General features: G+C 38.1%; 2 protein-coding genes across 5 annotated transcripts in view; one reads left to right on the forward strand and one right to left on the reverse strand.

The window, feature by feature from the left end:
• Positions 1 to 12,831, reverse strand: part of FIG4 (FIG4 phosphoinositide 5-phosphatase) — a 125,690-nt gene extending 112,859 nt beyond the window's left edge. The window contains exon 1 of the mRNA XM_082731929.1: positions 12,524 to 12,831. Within this exon, the coding sequence (XP_082588055.1) occupies positions 12,524 to 12,589 (66 nt within the window). The 5' untranslated portion in view covers positions 12,590 to 12,831. The remainder of the gene's footprint in view (positions 1 to 12,523) is intronic.
• A 383-nt stretch (positions 12,832 to 13,214) lies between these two features.
• AK9 (adenylate kinase 9) overlaps positions 13,215 to 26,581 on the forward strand; it is a 119,598-nt gene continuing 106,231 nt past the window's right edge. For 3 of the 4 annotated variants that reach the window (XR_014312156.1, XM_082731995.1, XM_082731996.1), the window contains exons 1-5: positions 13,562 to 13,635; positions 20,622 to 20,749; positions 22,444 to 22,507; positions 24,288 to 24,340; positions 24,442 to 24,538. Coding sequence is in view for 3 of the 4 variants with exons in the window: in XM_082731995.1 (XP_082588121.1) it covers positions 20,633 to 20,749; positions 22,444 to 22,507; positions 24,288 to 24,340; positions 24,442 to 24,538 (331 nt within the window). In the remaining variant the exon portion in view is untranslated. Of the gene's footprint in view, positions 13,367 to 13,561; positions 13,636 to 20,621; positions 20,750 to 22,443; positions 22,508 to 24,287; positions 24,341 to 24,441; positions 24,539 to 26,581 lie in introns of those variants that run through there. The other variant, XM_082731994.1, reaches the window with a different exon arrangement.

Genomic DNA, 26,581 nt, shown 5'->3' on the forward strand with positions numbered 1-26,581 from the left:
TATTTATCCAAAGGGTACAAACATAGTGATTCAAAGGGGCACATGCACTCCAATGTTTACAGCCCCCATGTCCAGAAAGAATAGCAAAAATATGGGGACAGCCCAGATGTCCACTGACAGATGAATGGCTCAAGATGGACTACTACTCAGCCATCAAACATCTGCACAACATGGACGGAGCAAGAGGGTATTATGCTAAGTGAAAAAAGTCAGCAGAGAAAGACAAATAACATGATTTCACTCAAATGTGGAATTTAAGAAACAAAACAGAAGAATGTAGGGGAAGGGAAGGAAAAATAAAATAAGATAAAAACAGAGAGGGAAGCAAACCATAAGAGACTCTGAACTCTGGGAAACAAACTGAAGGTTTTTGGAGGTGCAGGGGGAAGACAGGGTAACTGGGTGATGGGCATTAAGGAGGGCACTTGATGTAATGAGAACTGGGTCTTATATGCAAATGATGAATCACTAAGTTCTACCCTTGAAACTAATAATATACTATATGTTAACTAAATCAAATTTAAAAATTAAAAAAAAAATTTTTAAGGAAATTAAAGAGAGAAAAATAAAAACAAAAAATGCTGAGAGGTCAAGGAAGATGAGGACATGGAAGTGCCCAGGGGGTCTAACAACAGGATCTTTTGAGTGGCTGTTCTATGGGCAATTTTAGTGCTACGGTGGGGACAAAATCCATAACACAGCCGTTCAAAAAGCAAATGAATACTCTTCTGGATAAAAATGAAGAAGTGAATACCTCTCTTCCTTCCAAACACTTTACTAAAAAATACAGTAAGTTTTTTTATGTTCACTTTTTTTTTTTTTTTTACATAAACCCCAAGGGCAAAGAGAAGAGTGGAGATAGCAACCACAAAAATAAAAAAAAATCATTTGAGACTTAAAAGCATGCCCAAGAAAGCTGAACCCTAAGCAGACAGTAGAGAAGTCAAGAAAGAATCCAATTTACACTACAGAACTCCCAAAAGGCATGGAAATTTGTGGCATCTCTTATCTCTGGTAGTGGGAGTGTAAAAATTCAGAAAATTGAAGATAAAAAGAAGATAACTCAAGCTCCTAAAAAGGAAAAAAAAAAAAAAAGAACAGGCTTCAAATCAAAGATCAAGGATCAAGAACAGAATAATATTATAAATTCTCAACAGCAACACCAGAAGACAAGAACATCACGCCTTCAAAATTCTAAGAGAAAATGCATTTCGATCTTTCATTCAACATTAAATCTGTTCATCAAATGTGAGGCTGGGATAAAAACATTTTAGGAATGTACAGGCTCAAAAAAAGTACTGCCCATGAACCGTTTCCCACGAAGCAACTGGAGGAGGAACACCACCAAAATGAGGCCACACATCCAGGAAGAGGAAGACACAGGATCTGGGGAAGTGAGTCCATCCCAGCTGGACTGCCTGAGGCACATACACGGGCCAGTACCTACGACCCAACACCCGCTGGGGAAAACGCTTGTGTGTGTGTGTGTTTGTACATATGCTGGGGGGGCGGGGGTTGGCAGAAATGGGGGTGAAGAAGTAAGATACCCCAAGAAAACCATATTTAAATGCCCATTAAGATGGAAGATGATCTGAGCTGGCCCTCTTCTGGAAAGTGAAGTATCACTTTTCAAGAAAAAGCTTAACATTTCAACATGTAGCTTTAACAGTGGTGACTTAGTATGAAGATGAATGTGTTTCTAAAATATATACATGAGCTGCAAATGGAATATAATAGGTAATCCATTTAACAGGAAGTTCAGTATCTATTAACATTATTATCTCCTTTTATAATGACAGGCTAATTAATCACTCACTTTTCATCTGAGGGAATAAAATCAGCTTTCTTCAAAGAGAGGAAATTTTAAGGTTGCCTGACAGCTTCAATTAATGTTAAACTTCACTTGAACTTTCAGAATAAAGATTTTATGTTTTAAAGATCACCATGAAGTTACCTCGCACACTCTAACAGTATTACGGGGCTGCCTCTTCGCCTATCCCAGCAATCCCACAATCAGTAAGGCAGCTCAAAAAGAAATGAGCCTCTGAGGGTCAAAAAGGATGTCTCCAGATTCACTCTTTAAAAAAAAAAAAAAAGAGAGAGAGAGATTTTATTTATTTATTTGAGAGATCACAAGTAGGCAGAGAGGCAGGCAGAGAGAGAGGCAGAAGCAGGCTCCCCGCTGAGCAGAGAGCCCACTGGGATCATGATCTAAGCAGAAGGCAGAGGCTTAACCCACTGAGCCACCCAGGCGCCCCCAGATTCACTCTTTACAGCTTCAGGGTTTAACTGATGGAGAAACTTCAGATCCCCGTAGAAATAAGTGGAAACTTGGTCACCTTCAACCCCACCTTCTAAATCAGCTATAATCACTCTGCTTCTCTCTCCTGTTCTATATCCTTTGATTTCCTGCTCCAATCCCTTAGCCAACTGTGTCTTATATTGTTCTCTCCTGTTCCCTCATTACACAAACCAAGGCTAACATTCGGGCTAATGAAGCCTGCATTCTTCATGCAGGCTTCATAACTTATGTTCTTACTTATTTTACTCTATTTAGTGTGACAGGATGAAGAAGGAGAAGTGTCCTTGAATCCTTTTGAACAAAGCAGGAATTAAATAAGCATACATACACACATACTAACAATTTTGAACTAGCAAGGGTAAAGATCATCCCAACAACTTCACCCCTACACATGCAGATACAAAAATCCACCACAGCTCTGTTCAGCTACCAATTTTAAACTCAACCACTACATGTTAATTTGTTAGAAAATGATCACTGGGGTGCCTGGGTGGCTCAGTTGGCTAAGCGGCTGCCTCTGGCTCAGGTCATGATCCCAGGGTCCTGGGATTGAGCCCCGCATCGGGCTTCCTGCTCAGTGAGGAGCCTGCTTCTCCCTCTCCCACTCCCCCTGCTTGTGCTCTCTCTCTCATGCTCTCTGTCTCAAATAAATAAATAAAATCTAAGAAAAAAAAAAAAGAAAGAAAAGAAAATGATCACTTACTGCAATGGTAAGACCTGTAGGGCATTCTGTATTAAGCAAGGACTGTAAATTGGAACTCATCTAAGGTAAACTGCACATTCATCCAGCGTACCTTCAGGCTGCTAAACCCACTGTGGGCAAGTCCTAGTGGCACTAGTCCTGTATGAGCAGTAGGGCTGCATCTGACCTCAGTTTACCTGTAAGCCCGGGTCACAGGACAGACAAGGGCAAGGGCATCATCCCAGTTGCCGAAGGGCAACATGAAGGTCAGGGCGCCATAGAGAACAGAAAAGTTTTGGGAGGAAGCAGACCCTTCACAAAGCCAGAATTACAACTCCTACATGCTATCTACCAACCCACCCCACTTCTTCTCCAGAGACCTTAAAACCCACCTACAAACAAAAGTAACAATGAGCGTCACCTCAGAGCAGTTCTGCCCAGTTATCCTTCAAAATGAAGGCTCAGGACAAGAGGCAGCCCATCTTGTCCACTGTCTCTTTTGTTCTTTTGTTCTCCTAATCCTTTCATAACCAATTAATACCCATCAACCAAAATAAGAACACCCTTATCTGATTCATACACTTGCCAACAATGACTTTTGTCAATCTCTCTCATTTCTGCCATTCTGACAGGTGAAAATGGGAATCTACTTTCATTTTATTGCTTTAATTATTAGCAAGTTGAATTAGCTTTTTATATTCACACTTCTTTTTTGTCAGATTACCTATTCACGTCCTTGTCCTTTTTTGGTGGGTGTTTTATTTTTCAGAACGATTTACAAAACTTTTTGTATATAGCAATATACAGCTTTATTTGTTGTCAGGCTACTGATATTTTCTTTTTTAAAGATTTTATTTATTTATTTGACAGAGACAGAGATCACAAGTAGGCAGAGGCAGGCAGAGAGAGAGGAGGAAGCAGACTGCCTGCTGAGCAGAGAGCTTGATACAGGGCTGGATCCCAGGACCCTGGGATGATGACCTGAGCCGAAGGCAGAGGCTTTAACCCACTGAGCTACCCAGGTGCCCCAGACTACTGATATTTTCATAGGCTTTTGACTCTTTTTTACATTTATCATTTTAAATGCTTTCTATTAGAAAAGATAAAATCTCAATGACCTAAATTTCTACCTTATAAAGTTAGAAAAACACTAACTGATTAATCCAAAATCTGTAAGAGGAAAAAAAATAATAAGCCTAAGAACAGAAACTGATTAAATAAAAAACAACAATAGAGAAAATTAACCAATCCAAAAGATTCTTCTTTCAAAATAGTAAATTTGATAAATGCCTAGCAAAATGGATCAATAAAAAATGAGAGAGAACACAAAATACCAATAATAGGAAAAAACGGGGAGTTTTAGTACAAATCCTAGAGACATCAAAAGTTTAATAAGAGGTGCACCTGGGTGTCTCAGTCAGTTAAGCATCTGCATTTGGCTCAGGTCAGGAACTCAGAGTCCTGAGATTGAGCCCCACGTTGGTCTCTTTCCTCTTCGGGAAGTCACTTCTCCCTCTCCCCCCTGCCCCTACCCCTGCTCATGCTCACATGCCCTCTCACTCTCTCTCTCTCTGTCAAATAAATAAATAAAATCTTTTGAAAAAATCGAATTAAATTAAAAAGTTTAATAAGAGATTGTGAACAACTTAATGCCAATAAACTCAACAACTAAGATGAATTAGACAAATTTCTTGAAAAATACAATTTATCAAATGGGATTCCAGGGGCACGTGGGTGGCTCAGTCAGTTAAGAGACTGACTCTTGATTTTGGCTCAGGTCATTATCTCAGGGTTGTGAGACTGTACCCTGCATAGGGTATGGAATCTGCTTAAGATTCTCTCTCTCCCGCTCTCTCTACCCCTTCCCCACTAAGAAATAATGTGATTCAAGACCCACTATAAATCTCAGCCCTATAGCTGCTATAGAAATTGATGATCAAACTTTGTCCCACAAAGCAACCCCAAGCACTTTCAGTAGTAAATTCTACCAAACATTTAAACAAAAAAATGACATCAATCTTACACAACCACTTTCAGAAAATAAAAGAAAGAACACTTCTTAACTTATTTTATGAGACCCAAGTTACCTCTACCAAAATCAGACAAAGATCTTAAAGAAAATGATTGACTAATATCCTGAACATAAAAATCCCTAGCAAAATATCAGTAAGTAGAATCTAGCAAAATACGAAAATAATACCATAGCATGATGGAGTAGAAAATAGCCCCCAAATACAAGGTTCTTTTAACCTTTGTAAATGAACTAATGTAAACCACCACACTAAGAAAATAAAGGAAATGTCATATGCAGATGCAGAAAAAACATGGAACAAAATTCAGTATCTATTCATGATTTTAAAAAACTGTCAGCAAGCTAGGAATAGAAAAGTATCTTCCTCAATCTGATAAAGGGCATCTCTGTAAACCTACATCTAACATCACATTTAATAGGGAGGCTGTTTTCCCCATAAGATCAGGAACAAAAAAGAAAATGTCTGTTTTTGCCACTTTTATTCAACTTTGTACTAGAGATCCCAGCCAGTGCCAGAAGGCAAGAAAAAAATAGAAGGCAACCAGATTGGGAAGGAAGAAGTGTTCCTCTCCCCAAATGATACGATTTTTTATGTAGAAAAGCTAAGGAAATTATAAAGACAAACAAACAACAACAACAAAAAACTATTAGAACTAATATGTGAGTGTGATAAGAAAAACAACTATTTTGTGTCAAAGCCTAGGTATTTTACAGTATGATGACCCTGTTCACACCCAGAGTGTGAACGTTTAGATTAGGACCTGAGCTTAGGAGTCCCACCATCATTTCCCACTTTGCTCTTCCCAAACCTTTTAAAATAACTACTTAAGAATCAAGCACACAAAAAGTGAGTGACTTCTGCTTCTGCTACCTTTTAAGTAATAGGTATTTGCTACCCTGCTCTCTTATCTCCTGCTCACTTATGACTAGGACAAAGGACTACCCTTTCTCTAGATCATTCCCTCCCCATCCCCAAGCCTGCCACCCCGCCACTTCTAAATCCTGTGACTCTACCTCCTTTGTGTAGGTGTACTGAAACTGTACCTTCAACCAAAATGACCCCGTGGACTTCACTTCTCAAAGTGAAAGTTCAATGCTGAGTGAGCTATCTGTTGACCCCATGTGAGTGGCTTGTGCCCCCCAATTCAACAGGTCATAATCCACATATTCTTAATTCAACACACCAGCTCCAGCTTCTCAACATGAAGACTTTGGCAAAGTTTCAGGATATAAAGTCAATATATAAAAATTAACTCAATTTCTGTATACTAGTAACAAGCAATTGTTAAATCAAATTTAAAATCCCATTTGCAATAAATATCAAAACTTGTAAAATACTCAGGAGTAGTAAAATTTCTACACTGAAAATTACAACACATTGCTAAGAGAAACTAAATATCTAAAAAATGGATAGATACACCATAGGTTAAAGGACTCTATTATATGATCCTAAAATGTAAAAATTCAGATAATCCCAATTACAAACATTTTAAAAAATTTAATCTGTCATGCAAAGCCCATGTGTTCTAAACTAACTGAAAGAAAATGCTCTCTATACACATGGTTTAAGTGTTTTTCTAGAATAATATCACCTAAAGATAAGTTTATTTTTCTTTTTCCTTTATCAATGTTTGCTATGCTCTGTTTCTATGCTTCTTTCCCTGTTATTTTCTCCACTACTATTACTATTACAACAGAGGTTTTTGGTTTCATCTTGTTAGCTTGCTTAAATTTGTTTATGAAAAGAAGTCCCCTATGTATGAAGTAAAAATGAAAAGAAGAAAATCTTCTTATAGTAGGTCATGTGCAAGGAATTTCATTCTATATAAATCTGAATTACACACATGTGAAATATCTTAATAATTCAAATATTAATAAATCCTCATTTTTAAATAAATAATTTTAATTTACAGAAATGTTTCAATTGGGGCACCTGGGTGACTTAGTGGATTAAGCCTCTGCCTTCAGCTCAGATCATGATCTCAGAGTCCTGGGATCAAGTCCTGCATCAGGCTCTCTGCTTAGCAGGGAGCCTGCTTCCCCCTCTCTCTCTTGCCTGCCTCTCTGCCTACTTGTGATCTCTCTTTCTCTCTGTCAAGGAAATAAATAAAATCTTTAAAAAAAGAAATATTTCAATTAAAATAATAATCTTAGCATTAAAAAAAAAGGTTCAATGTTACTAAGATTCCGTTCTCCCCAAATGGATCTATAAATTCAATGAAACCCAAATCACAATCCCAATAGGCTTATTAGAAATGGAAAAGCTAACTATAAAATTCATATGTAAATCCATAAGACCTAGAGTAGTCAAAACAACTTTGGAAAAGAATAAATTTGGAAAACTTAAGCTTCCTGATTTCAAGAATAAATTTGAAAACTTATACTTCCTGATTTCCTATTACTATCAAGCTATAATAATGAAAACAAGGTAGTAATGCCATAAAGAAAAAGAAACTGATCAACTGGACAAAATAGAGAGTTTAAGAATCAACTCACAGTTATCCAACTAATCTTTAACAAGAGTACCACAGGAATTCAATAAAGAAAGAGTTATCTTTTCAACAAATGAGACTGGACAATTGATGCACAGAATGTCAAGCCCTGTGGTTGCCAGCCTCCAAGAATCCTTAATGATTCTCATTTCCTGGTATTCATGCTCTTACATAGTCCTCTCCCACTAAACAGAACTGACCTGCGTAACCAACAGAAATTGTGGAAATGATGGAGTGCAAATCCTGAGGCTAAGTCAAAAAAGACATTGTAGCATCACCCTCCTTTCTCTTAGAACATCCTGTCTGGGTAAATCCAGTAACCACATCATAAAGACAGTAAGGGAGTCCTATGGAAATGTCCATGAGGTGAGAAACTGAAGCCTCTAATCAACAACCAGCTCAACCTGCCAAACGCATGAAGTGAGCTATCTGGAAGCAAATCCTCAAGCCCAGTCAAGCCTTCAGATGACCGCAGCCTGGATGACATCTTAACTGCAACTTCATGAGACCCTGAGCCCGAACCACTTAGCTAAGTCACCCCCAGATTCCTGACCTACTGAAACTGTGTAAAATATTAAATATTTATTGTTGTCTAAAGCCACTAAGTTTTGGAGTAATTTGTTACGCCACAATAGATAAGTAATACAACCACATACAAAATTATTTTAATATGAAACACACCCCTAAACGTAAAAGTTGAAAGTATAAATCTTTCAAAGGAACAATAGGAAAATATCTTTGTGCTCTAGGAGTAGGTAAAGATTTCTTAGGACACAGAAAACAATAAACACAAAAGAAAAACTTGGTAAATTAAACTTCGTTGAAATTAAAAACTTTAGCTCATTAAAAGATCATTAACACAGTGTGTACATGTATCAGGTCACCACACTGTATACTTAAAATATCTTACAATTTTGTCAGTTATATGTCAGTAATGCTGAAAAAAAATTAAGAAAATGAAGTAGCCAAGCCACTGACTGAAAGAAAATAATCACAAACATATATCACAAAGGACTTAATTCCAGATTATATACAAAATAAAAAATGAAAAGACAAATAGCCCCATTATTTTTAAGTGGGCAAAAGTCTTTGACATTTCACAAAGGAAGATATAAAAATTGCCAAAAAGCACGTGAAAAGATGCTCAATACCATCAGTCATTCAGGGAATGCAAATCAAAACCATAATGAGATACCACTATACAGGCACAAAAATAACTGAATCTCAAAAAACTAACACCACCAAATGCTGACAAGGATATGGAGCAATGGAGATTTTCATACCCTGCTTTTGTAACCACCTAACATCACCTCTGTGACTAGCAATTTCATTCTTAGGTATTTACCAAAAGAAATGAAAACATACAATCACAAACATACTTGTTCAAGACTGTCCACAGCTGGCCTGACAACAGCCTAAATGTGGAACAGTCTAAATCAATAGGGAAAATGGATAAACCACCTGTGGAATATGTATACGATAGACTACTACTCAATAATAAAAAGGAACCAACTACTAATACAATATGGATGAACTTCAAAGACATGCTTAGCAAAAAAAAAAAGCTAGACTCAAACTGGAAAGTTTTTCAATAGGCATATTTAACCTAAGGTTAAAAAGGAAAGAATATTAGTTGCCAGTGAAGAAAAGGGAGCAAGGCAAGTGACTGGATAGGGACACAAGGCAACTTTCTGGGGCACAACAGGGATGTGGTTAATATACAGGTATACTTTCTTTCCATATTCTATAGCTTAGATTTGTGCCTTTCAATTTACCTAATCTTTAAAGAAAAAGAACCTTATAAAATAAGTGATGGGTGAGGAGTGGAATGAATTTTAGGTAATAAGGTTAATTTTGTGGGTGTCTGGGTGGCACAGTTGGGTTGAGTGTCCAACTCTGGGTTTCAGCTCAGGTGGTGACCTCAGGGTTGTGAGATCAAGCCCCACATCAGACTCTGCACCCAACATGGACTCTGCTTAGGACTCATCCTCTCCCTCTGCCCCTTTCCCCTGCAGTGTGTGATCTTCCTCTCTCAAAAATAAATAAATCTTAAGAAAAGAAAGGTAATTTTGGAGCTGGTGATAATTATGTGGGAGTTTATTATATTATTCTGTTTATTTTGTATTTTTTCAAAATTTCCATAATAAAAAAGCCAAAAACAAAAAACCCAGAGGCACACAAACCACAAACTATTTGGTACATCACAAATACAATTACTCTGTCACATAGAGCCATAAAGGTTTCTAATCACTGATTCTCAGTTTCTATATGTAATCTGTCCCAATCCAGTTACAAACTACCTATGCCTGGCACCAGGTACCAGACCACACTCTCAATAGCACTGTTCTCTCTGCCTCATTCTTTTCTTCACTGAATAATAGTGAACAGTAGTGATAGTAGTAACAGGATCTCCTTCAAGGTTTTATGAGGATTAAATAATAAAATATATGTAGACCAGCAGCTGGCAAAGAAGTTCCATAAGCATTAACTATTCTTCTCATTAATTAAACCTGCTACAGCTTTTTTTTTTTTTAATTCCTAGGATCTATTTAGTTGCCAGTAATTTCATGTTTTTTTTCCCCTGAGCTATGTATGTCCTTTAAGCTTTGAGCTTATTACTCAAACAAATCTTTCTGCTTAAATTTTTAAGTCAAAATGTAAAAAAGAAGATTCACATACTCTATTGATGAGGAAACTGAGCTTCAAAGATTAAATGCAGCAGACATTTCTCAGGGTGGTTGCCCTGGTCCAACCATTCCTGGAAATAAAGTCAGGATTGCCAGATTCCTTGGGGCACCTGGGTGGCTCAGTGGGTTAAAGTCTCTGCCTTCAGCTCAGGTCATGATCCCAGGGTCCTGGGATCGTGCCCCGCATTGGGCTCTCTGCTCAGCAGGGAGCCTGCTTCCCCCTCTCTCTCTGCCTGCCTCCCTGGCTACATTTATCTGTCAAATGAATAAATAAAATCTTTTAAAAAAGAAAAGAAAAGAAAAGAAAAAGAACAAATGCCCCGCATTGAGCCCTGCGTGGAGCTTTCCGCTCAGCAGGGAGTCTGCTTCCTTTCCTCTCTAGCTCTGCCTGCCTGTCTGCCTACTTGTGATCTCTGTCTGTCAAATAAATAAAATCTTTTTAAAAAAGGCCGGGGGGGGGGGGGGGGGATGCCAGATCCCATCTCCGCCACATGATTTGTCCATCCAGGGCCAGATTACCAATAACAGCTGAGTCAATCAGATTTCTTCTCCTAGTAACTATGGTCCAGTCTTTGGCAGCACTCTGAGTGGGTTCTCTAACCCTGCTGTCTTGTTCCTGCCTTTCCAGAAGCTAGGGAGTTAGGCTCTTCCAGTGATTCCATGCAATGGCTCCTCCAGCATCCTTCTGATAAACTCGTCTTTTGTCCCTAAGCTGGCTGGAGTTAGTTTCCATTCATTAGGTGAATGAGAGGGGTAACAACCAAGTTCTACAACACACATCTCTTCATGTTAGACACTCTGAACGAGTACCTACTGGAAGCCTACTGTCTGCAAGACATGGTACCAGATCTGTGCTGGCAGGTTGTGACAGGAGAAGCAGGAGGGAGACTTTGCAAAGAATGAGTGGCTGAAAAAATTGTGGAAGGTATAAGGAACTGAAAGCAATACAGTTTTACTGCAGAATAAGGCACATAAAGGCACAGAGTTAATTTTCAGTAAATATTTGTTAAATTGATATTAAATTAGATATAAGACCAGACAGGTTTTAGACAAATCACCTAAGGCTTTGAAGGCCAAACTAAGAGATTCAGAATCTACTCCCCTCAAATGGGGGCTATTGAAGGTTTCTGAGCAGAAGAGCCCTAAAATACGAGTTGTGCTTTCGAAAGAACACTAACATCTCAGCCAGTCCTAATGAATGCTCAGCTTATTAAGGAGCTGAGTTTGTGTTTTAAATATAGTATTTGTTTCCTACAATGACATTTACCAGGACATTGTACAGAAAACAGGTTTTATTTCAATGTCAAAATATTTCTGTATGACTTGCCTCAGAGAACAACTGAAGACATCTATGATATTATAATTTTATCTGTGGGTCTGGATCTAATCAAATGAAGTTGCTAACAAAATTATTTTAGGGTCAACAATGTTTCTCCACTAATTGTGACCCGAGGCAGATGTGCAATAAGAACCATGTTATAACCAAGAAACTGTTAAGTACCTACTTAATCTAATGGAAGACAACTCAAGTTTCATTGAATGCACCTTATAAAACACTCTACAGCACAACTGGAAGGTCTCTGGCATATGCAATCTTATTACTATCAAGTGCAATTTTAAACACAGATCCTAAAATCACTGCTACCCCAAGTCAGAAAAGATATACTTTATTTTTCAACCACACAAATGACAAAGTATGTACTTCTATAAACACTATTCCATTAAATCTTTGAGAACTAGAATCTAAACACAAAAACTGATCCTATTCTACTGGTATCTGTTTACATGGCCACTCAAAGTAATAAAAAGTGTTGTAAAAAAGTCAAGTGAAAAGCAAAATGTCATCCAAACAAATGTCTTTAAACAAAATAAGTCTTCCTTTCAAATAGAGAGAGCCAAGATTTTTAGCAATAAAAGTGCATATAATTAACCTCAATCATAGTGACTGGTATGCCATAGAAGAGGAAAACACACAAATTAACTATTCAAAGGTCAAAAATGTTTTTTTCATAGCCTTGCCTGTTCTGTAAGTAGCGAAATGCAAAACGCTAACAGACTTTCTGAAAGTTCTTTAAAAGTATCCAGCAACTCGTTCAGAACTTCAGGAAGAGTTTCGGAGATACCACAAGCGCCTGTTTCCAGTGTGACCCAACCGTTGCTTTTAAGTGGAAACATGTACAAGCAAAAGCAGCAGTTCCCTGGGTGCGATGACAAGGCGAAGCCCCCTCAGACACATGCCCAAGGCTGGGATTAGGGACCCAGGGAGGGGGGTGCTGCCACCGTACCCCCGCGCGTGCCCCACTGTGCCCCACCGCGCCGGGAACTTACAGCTCTGGTCTCATACAGAACCAGCTTCTGGACGGAGCTGATGATGGGGGCGGCGGCCGCGGGCATGGTCGGAGCAAGTTGGGGCTCTTACGACAGGACACCAGGCCGCGGCCCAGGGTGCGGCGGCCTCCGGACTGCCCCAGGAGACCCGGAGAGAAGACACCTCAGACCTCCGACACCGGATCTAGCCAGAAAACACCACTTGGGCACTAAACACACAGGAGACCGGGTACAACTCAGGTGTTTCCTGATCCCGGCCCGCGACCTGCAGGCAAACCCCGCCCCGGGCACGTCGGAGGCGGGGCTTCAGGAGATACCGTAGAGAGGGCGTGAAGAGGCTCCCAGAACCTGCGTGCTGCCTAGGGAGGAAGCGAAAGGCGCCATTTTTGGTGCGGGCAGGAGAAAAAGTGGGCGGAGAAAAAGTCGCGCGGTTTGTTCAGACTCTCGCTTCTTCAGGTCCACCTCTGTGGAAAAGGGGAGGATTTGAGACTGAACTGCTTCTTTTGAAGCGGTTCGCCGAATTGTAGATAGATCCATTCGAAGTTTTTCTTTTTTTCTCTGCCTACCTCGGCCCTCTTTTTCCTGGAAACAAAGAGGATAGCCCTTCCCCGAGTGTCGGTGTTTTTCCCCTTGCATCGCTTTGTTCTCCATTTTAACCCTTTGAGAGTCTTCTTTAAATCACCTTTAAAAAAATATATCACCTGAAGTTGGACATCGTGGACTTTGCCACATATCTGTGGCGGAGACTGGCTATTTGTCAATTCCTCAAGGGGACTGCCAAGCGTAGCGCCCTGTGGTGTGGCACCGGCTTTGGAGACAGGCTTCCATCTGATGTGTGTGAACGTAAGTGAGTAGTGTACATACCGTCTCTAAACGTCACCCTCTATACCTGTGAAAAGGAATGTGTAATAAATACGAAGTGAAGTGCAAAAGTGAATACCTAAGATTTTTAAAAACGAATGAATTACAAGCCGGCCTCCCAAGAGGCCCTGCGCGAAGCCCCGCCAGGGGTTACCTAGGCAACCGGTCTACACACGCGGAGGCACCCGAGGCGGCTGCTGGGGCCTGGCGGGTGGGGTCCAGTGGGCTCCTGAGGACTGTGCTGTGGCGGGGTAAGTAGGGTTCGTAAGTCCCCCTCCCCGACGTGTTTTGTATCAATTAATGGGAACCTCACCTGCGAGGATCCCAGACCACTTAATTTTCTTATAAAACTGAACTTTGGGATCTCTCGGTAAAGTAATTTTCACACCATTTTCCGTTCCAACGACTAACGTCTTCATTCCACAAATATTTACTGAGCACCTGCTAGAAGAGTATAAGGCCTCGCCACGGCAGAAGTATTAGGTTTTCCGGGGAGGGGGGCGGTGCTGGAAACCACAGAACCCACTACTAGAGGGTTTCCCAACGGCTAAAAATGTGAGGGAACTTTTAAAAACTCTGTTGAATTATAGTATAAACGCATAACATAAGGTGATATTCGAGATTATGTTATTAACAAGGAGATGTCAGAGATCATATTGTAAATTTAAAATTGAGAGATGACCAAATTTTTAAAGTAAATGTTTAATTATTTAGTATTTTAATTTTCTTTCATAGTTTTGTCCTGCTTAAGAACTGGAAAGCTGGTCAGGTCAGTTCTGGCATTTTATGTTGACTTGGATCTTTCAGCTAGGAAGAATATTTCTGTTTTGTTTCATAATGGAAACCAATTAATCTGAAATCAAGTATTAAATATATGAAATCAAGTATTAAATACATATTAAAATTTCATATGAAATCAAGTATTAATTAAATAAATTGCACTAATATTTTCATTTAGGATAACAACTTCTACAATATCTGTGGATTTCTGGTTTCCAATATTAGTTTTCATTTATTCTATTATACTGTAACAGCACTTCCGTTTGAACAGTTTCTCCGTTTGGTTCACCCAGAAGCAGATCCTGAGACAAAAATTCAAAGTCAAGAGCTTTATATGGGAATAATCCCAGGAAACAATATCAATGAACAGAAGGAAGTTGACCAAGGGGATATTACCAAGCAAATGTCTCTGTGGGCTGAAATCACTGGAGAATCCTGAGATGTGTGTCTCAGAGTAATTCCCACTTAAGGGAGAGCACATTGAGGGAAGGGAATAATGACACAAGGATGTGATTGTTAAAGGTCGCCACAGAGTGTGTTTGCTAACCCCTCTCGCAGTTTCATTCACATAATTTCATTCATGTGCCTGTTCCCCAAAAGTCATTTTCTTTTGTCTTTTAATCTTGCTCCTCTAAGGCCCTGGGCCAAACCTTCAGTATTGTCCTCCAACCTGAGGACCTAGGAATACTGCTTAAATCTCTCCCCACAGAACCACCTGGGGGGCTCAATCGATTAAGCGTCTGCCTTCGGCTCAGGTCATGGTCTCAGGGTCCTGGGATGGAGCGTTGTGTCTGACTCTCTGCTCAATGGGGAGTCTGCTTCTCCCTCTCCCTCTCTGCATTTGTGCTCTCTCTCTCCCTCTTTAAATAAATAAATAAAATATCTTTTTTAAAAAACCTCTGCCCACAAGAAGGATTTCCTTAATCATCATCATGTAGGGCTACCCCCCAAGTGGGATTAAAGTCTGGAAGTGATGAAGTCTTGAACCTAGGTGAGGTTCAATGGGGTGAGGTTCGGAGCCAACGGCTAAGAAAGAATTCTTTAGACGTCTTTGGTGCAAAAAGGTGGTTTATTAGAGCACGGGGACAGGACCTGTAGGCAGACGGAGATGCTGCTGCGCCGGTCATGTGAGGAGTGGCTGGATATATACACAGGAGTTGGGTAGGTGAGGACAAAGGGTTGTTCCGAAGAGCTATTGGGGTAAAGAAGACTGTCAGGATATTGAAGGCCTGGTTACTATCCAGCCAAGGCCACTTTCCCTCTAATGAGGCACTAACATAAAGACAATTGGGAGTCTCCTGGTGGAATGTTACATTCCTGCTATCAAGCGTCCTTGTTAGTGAGATTTAGGTTTAGAAGAAATTTTATTTACTTTTCCTTCTACCTCAGCTTCCTTCAGTTTTTATGGAGGGGAGGGTGACATTAGGGCTTGAGGAATTGAGTTATGTGCCTTTGGCTATTGATAAATATTTTCTATCAGCTGATCCTAGGGAATTCCATATGAGGTGTGAGCTAAAAGAGAGACATTGGTGAGCAAGAGACAGGTGACATGGGGTCTGGGCTGCTTTTTTATGAAACTTATTTGTACCCTTTAGATCTGCTTGGAACTGATCCCAGTGTTCCGTTTTTATCATTTGGTGGATTGCTGCTATGCCTGTCCAACTTGAGGTCTTGATCTGACATACCCAGCTCATGATGGCACTTCCGTTTCCAGAGTCACCTGATGTCCCATGGTCAGGCACTCATCCTCTCCCAGAGCCCAGAGCATTGCCAAGAGCAGCTGCTTGAATGGGGAATGGTTCTCTGCTGCAGACAGGGATCTACGCTGAGAGGTTTCTGTTGTGGCTTTGCTAAGACTCCAAAAGAATTCTTCCATGCTCTAAGTACCTCCCTGTCACATCCTGGGATCTGGGCAGGTATATGGCCCAAGAAGCAGGCCTCTGGTATCATACACCAAAACTTCAGCAGAGCTCTCTCTTTATCTGAGCTTCACCCAAAACTGGTAGCTTTCCAAGTCACCCATTAAATGGATCAGAACAGTATCCCCAAGTGTGCTACATCTGTCTCCCAAAGTGAGAGACTTCTAAAATACTACACCCCTTCTTTCAGAGGTAGAATGAGTAAGGTACAATAACTTGTCCTTTACCTTGGAGAGAATATCTCAGAATGACCCAGACCACTAGTCTTTTAAAACTTCAGTAAGTAAAGTAACAAGCCTTTAAATCCTTGTGAATTTATCTTCCACTTTCTGCTGCTCATGGTCCTAGGAAGGCATCCTGGACATTTGCCACTCCCTGATCACCCGATATTATAGATCAATAAGACCCCCTTTTACTCTATTTGCTACAAACATGGGAGAGTCCTGGTGTAGAACAGAATATCTCTTGCTGACATGAATCAAACTGCTTCTAATATTCTTTTCTGACGGGAATTTAAAAAAACACAACACATTGGCCAGATGAGTAACTACCTACCAAGAACAAGAAGCTGTGTCCAGCTAGCAAAGCTCTCATCTGCACAATGGTTATAAATGAGGCTATTCCTTAATTAAGTTTTCAGTAATCCCCATCATTTGTCATGATCTATCTTTTTTTTTTTTTTTTTAAGCCACACTAGAGAATTAAGCAGGGCTGTGCATCTTTTAAATAGTTTTGGTTAGCACCTTTCCATTCCATTCAATCAGAATGATTTACTCTTATTTATCTGGCCCAGGGGCCAAGGAGCCAGTAAGCAGTTTCATGAGCTTCCATTTGGCTTTTCTACCACATTGGCTCTTACTCCACAGGCAGGGGATCACTGTGAAGGTTTTGCCAGCTGCAATCCCTGTTACGTACCAGGAAAATAATCACCAAGTGATCCTATAGACCCTGTACTATAGGATAGACTTGAGCCAAGTTTCCATTGATCCCTGGTTCTCCATTTGTTTTCACTCTCACTGGGGGCCATGATGGCATTTTGAATCCACTGGTGTTGGTGTCAACTCAGAGCCTGTGTCCTATTGACTTGGAAAGAGGAGAATAGTCCCGTGTTCTCCATGTGTATTTCCCCAGTTAATGGTTATAGGTTCTCTTGGAGAAGGATTGGGGAATCCCTATTGTGAATACTTGTTAGGTGTTGTGGGGCCTATTCTTAAGGGCTCCTTGCCTCCCCTTCAAGAAATGGGCTTTGGAGTTAAGAACTGGGCAAGGAATCATGATTTTTCACTGTGGCTGCTGATATCAGCCTTTGATTCATTTGCCCTTTGTCATTTTTAGATATGTAAGTTCATCAGCATTTTGCTGATTGCTCATCTGTTTTGCCCCTAGAAATTCCGTGGCTTACCAGCCATCACCGCGGATCTCTATGGATCTTGCTTGCTGCCATTCTGGACTTCCTACCCATTCTAGTAATTACACCTACTTTGCTTCTGGTGGTTAAGTGCTGCCATCTGGCCTCTGCTCTCCCAGATTCTCTCATCCTCACTGAGGCATGGGACCCCAGTATCATAGCAGCCTTTCTCCTACCTTCAGTCCTGGCCTACAAAGGACAGCCACCCTGAGCTTAGTAATGATACTAGTGCCTCATTAGTTCATTCCTTGTAGACTTAAAGAAGGGAGTATCCTCTGGCCATCCCGAAGAGCGGAGGTGGCTGATGTGTTCTCGGGCCTCATTTAACATGTCCTCCTTTAACAAATCGATCTAACATGTCACCTCTGTGAGCCTTTCACACCCTACTCCATATTCTGCTATTCTAGAGGCATAGATTAAATAAGGACCAGAGGCTACTTTCTGCACAAGTGCAATAAGCACAGCAAACCTAATCCTTCCCCCACTGAGATGTTGTAACTGCAAACCAACTGCCAGATGGGTGGAGTGGGGTGATCCCCAGATAGTCCTCTGCTGGGGATGTGAGGATGGCTACGGTCCATCCTCCTTTGGCTCATGCCTAGTTTCCTGCCTAACACAGATAATCATGGGGTTCAAAGTATCTAGACATCCACATAAATGTTCCATCCCAGGCCTTAGGGTCCTGGTTTTAGTGCACTTAATACTCTTTAATAAATGCACCATCTCTCTAAAAGATTTAGATGTACTGTCTCCTTTATAACTACATTTTATGGTGGCATTACTTATTTTTTACTAAAAATAACTTGAAATTTTAGTTCTTTTGTCATGAAGTTTTCATCTCAATCTTTTTAATATACTAGTAATAATTCTTACTATGTCTTGTTCCATAATGACATCTTAAAGTAATTTTGGTATATTAAGCCCATTTGAATATTCTTAAATTCCACAGAGAAATATAATCATATTCCTTTTACCTGGAAGCATATGGCCCACATAATCCACTTTCATTGCCATGAACATTGTCTCAGACCAATGGGACATAGTTATGTTCCATTTTTGAAGTCTGCCTATTAAAGTCATTTTATAAAATTTTGTAATTTTTCCATAAAAGGTTTGTATGTCTTTTATAATATTTAATCCTGTTCACGTTATTATTTTGTTTCAAAGATAAGTCTTTTTATCCTTAGTTACATTTTTTAGCAATTCATCCTGTATAGAAATGCAACTGAATTTTGTATCATTTTGAATCCAGAAAATTGGATTAGCAGATTAATTCTCAAAATTTATCTGTGATATATTTGTTTTTATGTGGGCAATTATATTAACTGGGAATAATTTCAGTTTTCTTTCTTTTGTCTTGTCATGACCTGAAGAGAACATTTTTAATATTTAACCATTAAATGTAAAGTTTGTCTTTTGTTAATACTTTTTATCAGGTTAAAAAATTCCTTTCTATTCCTAATTGCTAAGAGAATTATCTCTTATTAATCATTAAAGGGTATTGATTGTCTCATACTTTTTCTATACCTACTAAGATAATCATACAGTTTTTCTCTTTTATTTTAATATGATAAATTAATTTCTCATATTAGGCCAACCTTGAGTTCCTGTGGAAAGCCCAACTTTGTCTTGATGTTACCTTGTTATATATTGCTGGATTCAATTAGCTAATATTAGGATTTCGTAAATCCTGTTTATGAACGAAATTGGTACATTGTTTTGTTTTTTCACACTATTCTCTGATTTAGGTGAAGTTTATAAGACCGATAAACTGATGTAAGAAATCTCCACTTTATCTTTTCTCTGAAAGAGTGTAAGATTGTAAGACTTGGAACTTTTTGAAAAACCATCTGATTTCTTTGGTGGGAAGGTTTTTAGTCACTGACTCAGTTTCCTTATGGTTATAGAACCACTCAGGTTTTCTTTTTTTTTTTTTCTTGAGAAGCTGATTTTTCTAGGAATTCATCAATTTTGTTTAAATTTCCAAATTTATTTGGGATAACTTTGGTTTATGATATCCTCACCTATCTATATTACATCTGTAGCATTGTTACTCTGTAGTCCTTCCTCTTTTATATATCTAATATTGTTTGATCAAGTAGACAATAAATCAGTAGGCATTATGGAAGATTTAACCACTAATATTCACAAACTTAATGTAAGCTTTATTTAAAAAACACTACATTTAAAAAAAAACATAAATCACATGTACTTTTTAGGGAATCTTTAAAAAAAACTACCATGTACTAGGCCATAAGGCAAACCACAATAAATTTCAAAAAATTAGTATACCATGGAGAACATTCTCTGATTAATGATAGATATAAAAAAATCTTAATTTCAAGATATAAGAAATCACACTTCTAAAATTATTTGATTGTGCCTTCTATCTTCTTGATCAATCTTGACAGAAGTTTTCTATTTATACATTTTTTCAAAATACCACTACTTAGCTTTGGTGACCCTCTCTATATGTTTGTTTTCTATTTTATTAACTTTTAAAATATATTTTTCTATTTTTCCTGGGGTTTTTTTCCTCAACATCTTAAAAGTGGTGAGCTTATCTCATGTATTTTTCAGAGCTTCTTTGGTTCTAATGTAAGTACTTAAGGTTTCTAAATACTACCTTAGTTATATCTTCTAACTTTTGTTGTATATGTTCTTTTTCAGTTTTATGTATTGTCTAATTTCCATTCGGATTTCTGTTAGAGCCATTGGTAGTCCCTACACATGTACACATAGACACATATATATCTGTGTAACATATATATGTATGTATACATATAGTATATTTAATTTGATCTTTAATCGAATATACACATCATAACATATATGTATATGTATGTATATATGTATGTTTTCCCTTAATTTAGTCTTGCAGAAACACTTCATTTTAGCTGTCTTTTGTACAATATATAGTTATATTTTGCTTTTTATTTCAAACTAAGAGCCTATTATTGTTTTAATAGATAAGTTTAACTTATTTGTGAATATCAGCAAAATCCTTGTGTTTAGTGATGTGGAACATCTTCTAGGCGAAGTAAATTCTCAGGATAGTCTCATTCTCCCTCACCTGCCTTCCTCTTCTAACTAGATTAATCACTGACAATTGTATTCTTTCTTATTGTAGTAGTTTATATTATGAATTCTCAAGAGGAGACAGAAGAGCATTCATTTGCGGATATATTTAGTGAAGATGAAGCTGAATATAACTTTTTGCTATCTAAACCTGTTTGCTTTGTTATATTTGGGAAACCAGTAAGTTATCTTTCCTAACTTATTATTTACTCTATTTTTTTATTTTTAAAATCCTAACATTATGTTACCATACAAGAATGAAAACCACAAAATGTGCTAATTTTTTCGAATATTAGACTTTCATTGTATGACTTTAATAACTGATATAATATTGGTTGTAAGTTCTTAACTTTATCTTGCCTTGTACACTCTAATTGAAAAGGAACCTACATTGTACTTATCTTTGTTTTTACATTATGAAGAAATAGAATTCATCAAAGTGTTGCAAAATCAAAGCATGACAATTGTTAGTAGTCTGTGATCAAAAGTTGTTTCAAACATAATTTGCTTATAAAACTTTCTGTGAAATTTGTTATGAAGCTCTCTGAGTATGTGAAGACAGGACACTATGGAGACAAACTGGGCTCTCCCATTAATATCTGAAGATACAGAAAGGCAATGTGTTTTACCTTTGCAGTGTGTTCATGGACCTATATATTGTCTTTTCACAAAATAAAAAGAAACCAAAATGGATGACACAAGGTATCCTGCCTTATTAGGCGTTTCTAGTAAGGACCTCTAAATGAGCAGTATTTTCAGCCATTGAACTAGTTGGTAGTTACCATTAGAGAGCCTGAACTGGTGAATTAAAGGGCCTTTCCAGAACAGCACATACTAAGGGCTGGATCCTACCCTTGATTTAATTTTATATAGACCCTGGGGCAGGTACCAAGAAATGGTTCCAGTAACTTTGTTTCTGGATGTTAAGTTTCTTAACATTCAGTAGAGTTTCACAAGTCCAGAGTGAACATGTATGGAACTAGAAGGTATTATGCCAAGCGATATAAGTCAATCAGAGAAAGACAACTGCCATATAATCTCACCAATATGTTGAATGTAAGAAACAAAACAGAGGATCATAGGGGAAGAGTGGAAAAAATAAAACAAGATGATACCAGAGAGGGAGACAAACCATAAGAAACTCTTAATCATAGGAAACTGAAGGTTGTTGGAGGGGAGGTGGGTGGAGGGATGGGGTTCCTGGGTGATGGTCCTTACGGAGGGTATGTGATGTAATGAGCACTGGGTATTATGTAAGACTGATGAATCACAGACCCGTACCTCTGAAATAAAAAAATACATTATATGTTAATCAACTAAATTTAAATTTTAAAATGTTTAAAATAAAAGTCAACAGTGAGAGCACTCAGATGCAAATGTTGCTATGTTAAAGTGATCTACTGTCTTGAAAATATTATACTTTTCAAAGATGTCCATTAAATAGGAGTTTTTTGTTCTTGAAAGTTACTAAGTGGAAGTCTGTCAAAACAGTCATGACTAAAAACTTTAGAAAAGAGATACAGTGATGGATTTCAATATAATCACAATGATATGTATTCGAAATTACAAAATTTGGCAGTCAAAAGAGGACAGTACCTGGAATGTCATAATGGTATAGCTGCCTGATTTCAGGGTTATTTTCTTAATTTAAAAAAGGTTATTTAAATCACTTCAAAAAATGTGGCAAATGTGACAATAACTAGAGAAAAATTAAGCTATAAATATGTAGAGTCTACTATTCATTAATTTTTGTGGACAAAAAATTCACTTGATAATATTCATGTATTGTAACCATCAATAGAGTCTTTTAAAATGAGAATATCTGTTTCACTGGCAAATGCTTGTGGGTTTTAAATAACATCTTTCTTTTTAAGGGGGTTGGGAAGACAACGTTAGCTCATCAGATAGCACAGACATGGAAATGTATTCGTGTAGAAGGTAAATCTTACCCTTCCCCCCCAAAGTTTTATTATAAAAACTTTCAAATATGCATAAAAATGTAAAGAATTATACCATCTAGATTCTGTGGTTAACATTTTGCTGTAATTACTTTATCACACATTACCAGCCTAGTGAATGTTATCTTCATGATAGCATCAGGCTTATTTCTGCTTTTCAGATAGTCTTAGTTTCGTTCATAGAAGTTAGGAGGATGTATGGAATGTCTCACTTCATTCTCTGGCCTCCAATTCTCTAATTCTCTCATTTAGAACTACTGGAGACATATGTTTTGGGTATCTCCCTATGAAAGATGAGAAGAAAAGAAACCCTCACAACTGTTCTTAAGAGCATTTTTCAAGACTTATTTATTTTTTAAGATTTTATTTATTTATCTGAGAGAGAGAGAGCACAAGGGGGGGGGCTGGGAAGGGCAGAGGGAGAGGGAGAACCAGTTTCCCCACTGAGCAGGGAGCTGGATGCAGGGCTCAATCCCAGAATCCTGGGATCATGACCTGAGCCAAAGACAAATGCTTAACCTACTGAGCCACCCAGGTGCCCCAAGACATAATTATTTTCAATGATAAATTTTATTTTTTATTATTTTGCTTTGTGTTCTTTGCAGTAATAAGACGAAGACTGCTATCTTTATATAAAATATTCTTTTAATCAATAAAACTATTTTTTTCTAATAGAAAAATAAGCAAAAAAGTGAATTGTCAATTCATAAAAGTAGAAATAAAAATAGACGAATATAAGAAAAAAGTTGTTATTCAAAGAAATGCTAATTAAAATAACACTGATCCGAGGTGCTGGGTGGCTCAGTCCTTAAGCAGTTGCCTTTGGCTCAGGTCATGATCCCAGGGTCCTGGGATCAAGCCCCACATGGGGCTCTCTGCCCACCGGGAAGCCTGCTTCTCCCTCTCCCACTCCCCCTGCTTGTGTTCTTTCTCTCTCACTATGTCTCTGTCAAATAAATAAATAAATAAATAAAATCTTAAAATAAAAAGCACTGATCCATATTTGCCTATCAAATTGACAAAGAACCTTTAAAGTTTTTATAATTATTTTTGGCTAGAATGTTATGAAATGTTGATTCCATGTGCTGTTAGTGAAATTGCAATCTGGTACAATTTGGGGGAGAACAATCATAGATGACTAGCAATGAGGAACTTAATTCAGTTCCTGAGTCCTCCCCTAGGTCTTGTCCCTATCACTTCTGTCCCGGGATGTCGTCCATAAGGGATAGAATATTTCCTCTTAAAAGGAAACAAATCTTTGGAATTCCAACTTCAGGCCCCCTTTTTCTAACCAGTGTTTACTTATTTTTACATTTCTTGATGCGTATTCCTTTCATTTAATCAGAGAGCAAAGTTAATGGGCTCTGGATATAACTCTATGGTAATAAAAGTCTATGTGTATAATTTTGAGTGACACTTTACAATTCCAAATCATTGTCCCGTACACAATGTCATTTCATCCTCACATTCTCTTGTGTGCTATACAGGGGATAAGCATGCAAGGCCCAGAGATATTTAAGAAGTTAGCTTCCTCAAGATCTTTTAGCTAGAGAATAGCAGAGACAAGTTCTTTGTGGAATACAATCTGCTGCCTCATCCTTTGGTTAGCTTAAGTGACATAATGTGTATAAATGTGCTTTGAAAACTCTTAAAGTGATATGCAAATATTAATGTTTGTTACCATTATAAAACACAAATGTGTTTCTTAATTTGGCAATTCTAATATCAGCTTGTGCTAATATTTTGAATTCATATTTTAGCTTTACCAGTGTTGGAAGAACAGATTGCGAGGGAAACTGAATCAGGAGTTATGGTAAATCTAAGTGTCAAAATTATTATGATTAAAAAAAAAAAAAAAAGCTTTGTGTCACAAGTGTATATACACTAATATACACTATCTTTGTTGGTTCTTAGTTGCAGTCAATACTGCTCAGTGGTCAAAGCATTCCCGAAGAACTTATCATAAAGCTAATGTTGGAGAAGCTCAACTCTCTGCAAGTTTCTCACTTTGGTATGTTTGTTTTTGTAAATCGGTGGCTATCAAAGCAGTCTTAAAACTCATGCTTTAGATGAGGCACACATAATTTCTAAAGTTGCTGTTTCCTTTGCCCTGAAGTAAGAATTCTAGAGCCTGAATTCGTTAAGCAGGTTAGGTAGTTTTTTTTAAGATTTTATTTTTTTTATTTGACAGACAGAAATCACAAGTAGGTAGAGAGGCAGACAGAGAGAGAGGAAGGGAAGCAGGCTCCCCGCTGAGCAGAGAGCCCGATGCGGGGCTGGATCCCAGAACTCTGAGCTCATGACCTGAGCCAAAGGCAGAGGATTTAACCCACTGAGCCACCCAGGTGCCCACAGCTTACGTATTTTTTGTTTACTTCCTTTTATTCTTCAGACTCTACATTTGTAAACAAATAAATAAATTTAAATGGTTCCATCTTCTTTGAGCTCTGTGTTATCCAGGAAGGGATCGACACTCTCCCGTGGTCCTTACAGTGCAGACAGCCTCTGCTGACTGCTTTCCCATTCACTCAGAGTTTTATTACTGAGTCCTGTCCGCCTTCTTTGCATTAATCCGCACTTATAAGGCAGGAATTTCTTGTCTAGTGCCAGCTTACCCTCCTGCCCCAGTTACTGGCAGGCTTCGGTCTGTTCACCCCGTCCACCCTCTCACTCTGGACCCAAGAAGTCTCCCTGCACTCCAACAGATGCTGAGCAGGGGTTTCAAAGACTACTGAAGCTTAGAACGACTAAATAGAAAAGAGCATACCCTATGACATTTGTAAAAGAAGGAAGAAGAAGATGGGCTGGGGAGAAAATCACCCACCCAAAATAGATTTATTGAATTAAAGAAGAAAAACTTAACAAGCTGCTTTATATCCTTAGTAAGTTAGGAGAGACGTTGTGACTCTTAAGAATATAGGGATAGAGCACTGGGAGCGGTGCATAAACAATGAATCTTGAAACACTGAAAAAATAAAATTAAATTTAAAAAAAGTATATAGGGATAAAAATAAAATGCAGTAAAGTAAAAATCATGATTGCCAAAGCAAGTCAATAATGGAAGTACCAAAAGCAGACGTCCCTGCAAACTATGTCTGTATCATTTACATCTATAAGTAGAAAGATTTCTCTACATGTAGATGATATACAGAACAAACTACATCTATCCACCCACGTATAGAAAAATTTCACCTATTACATATGTTGTTATATATATATATATATATATACACACACACACACACACACACACACACACACACACACACATATACTTTGTCTACACATCAGTCTTCTAACTAGTGATCAGTGATAAAGAAGTTGAGCTTGAGAAAACATCCAGAACGTAGGAGGTTAAATGAATAAAAAGGACAATGACAGAATTCCAACATGGGTCCATAAATGACCTCCAAAATCATCGTGATTGAAGCTGAAGCGTGTATATGCATAGGCAGGCAAATATCTCCTTTTTATATTTCATCTCCCCTTACCTCTTGAAAAATTTAGAGTAATTTGCCCCCCCAAAACATGGTATAAGTAATAAATATAGGCAAAAAGAGAAAAAATAATGAAAAAATAAACCTACTCAGTTATGCCATTCATGATGTTCAGAATCTTTTTAACTTCTTCTTGTGGAAGATTTCAAACAAAAGTAAAAGTGATATAAAACCCCCATGTGTCCCTCACCCAGCTTCAATGAAGACTCTTGTCTCATCTTGTTTTATGTGACCTCCTGCCCACATTCTTCTACTAACCTACTTTATTTTGAAGCTAATTCATATCATATCAATTCATCTGTAAAGGTTTTAGTATATATTTCAAAAAGGTAAGGAATATTTTTAAACCTAGCATCACATTACATTATCATGCCTACTAAATTAATAGTAAATCATCTACTGACCACTCTGTGGTCAGATTTCATTATTTGCCTTGTGTATTTTTTTTCCTACCTGATTTTTGGGTTTTGTTTTTTGGTTTTCCATTTTGGGGTTTTATTTTGTTTGTTTTTTGGATGGTTTTTTTGTTGTTGTTGTTTTATTTGTGTGTGTGTTGT

Source organism: Mustela nivalis (genome assembly GCF_964662115.1).
Source record: "Mustela nivalis genome assembly, chromosome: 5".
Lineage (NCBI taxonomy): Eukaryota > Metazoa > Chordata > Mammalia > Carnivora > Mustelidae > Mustela > Mustela nivalis.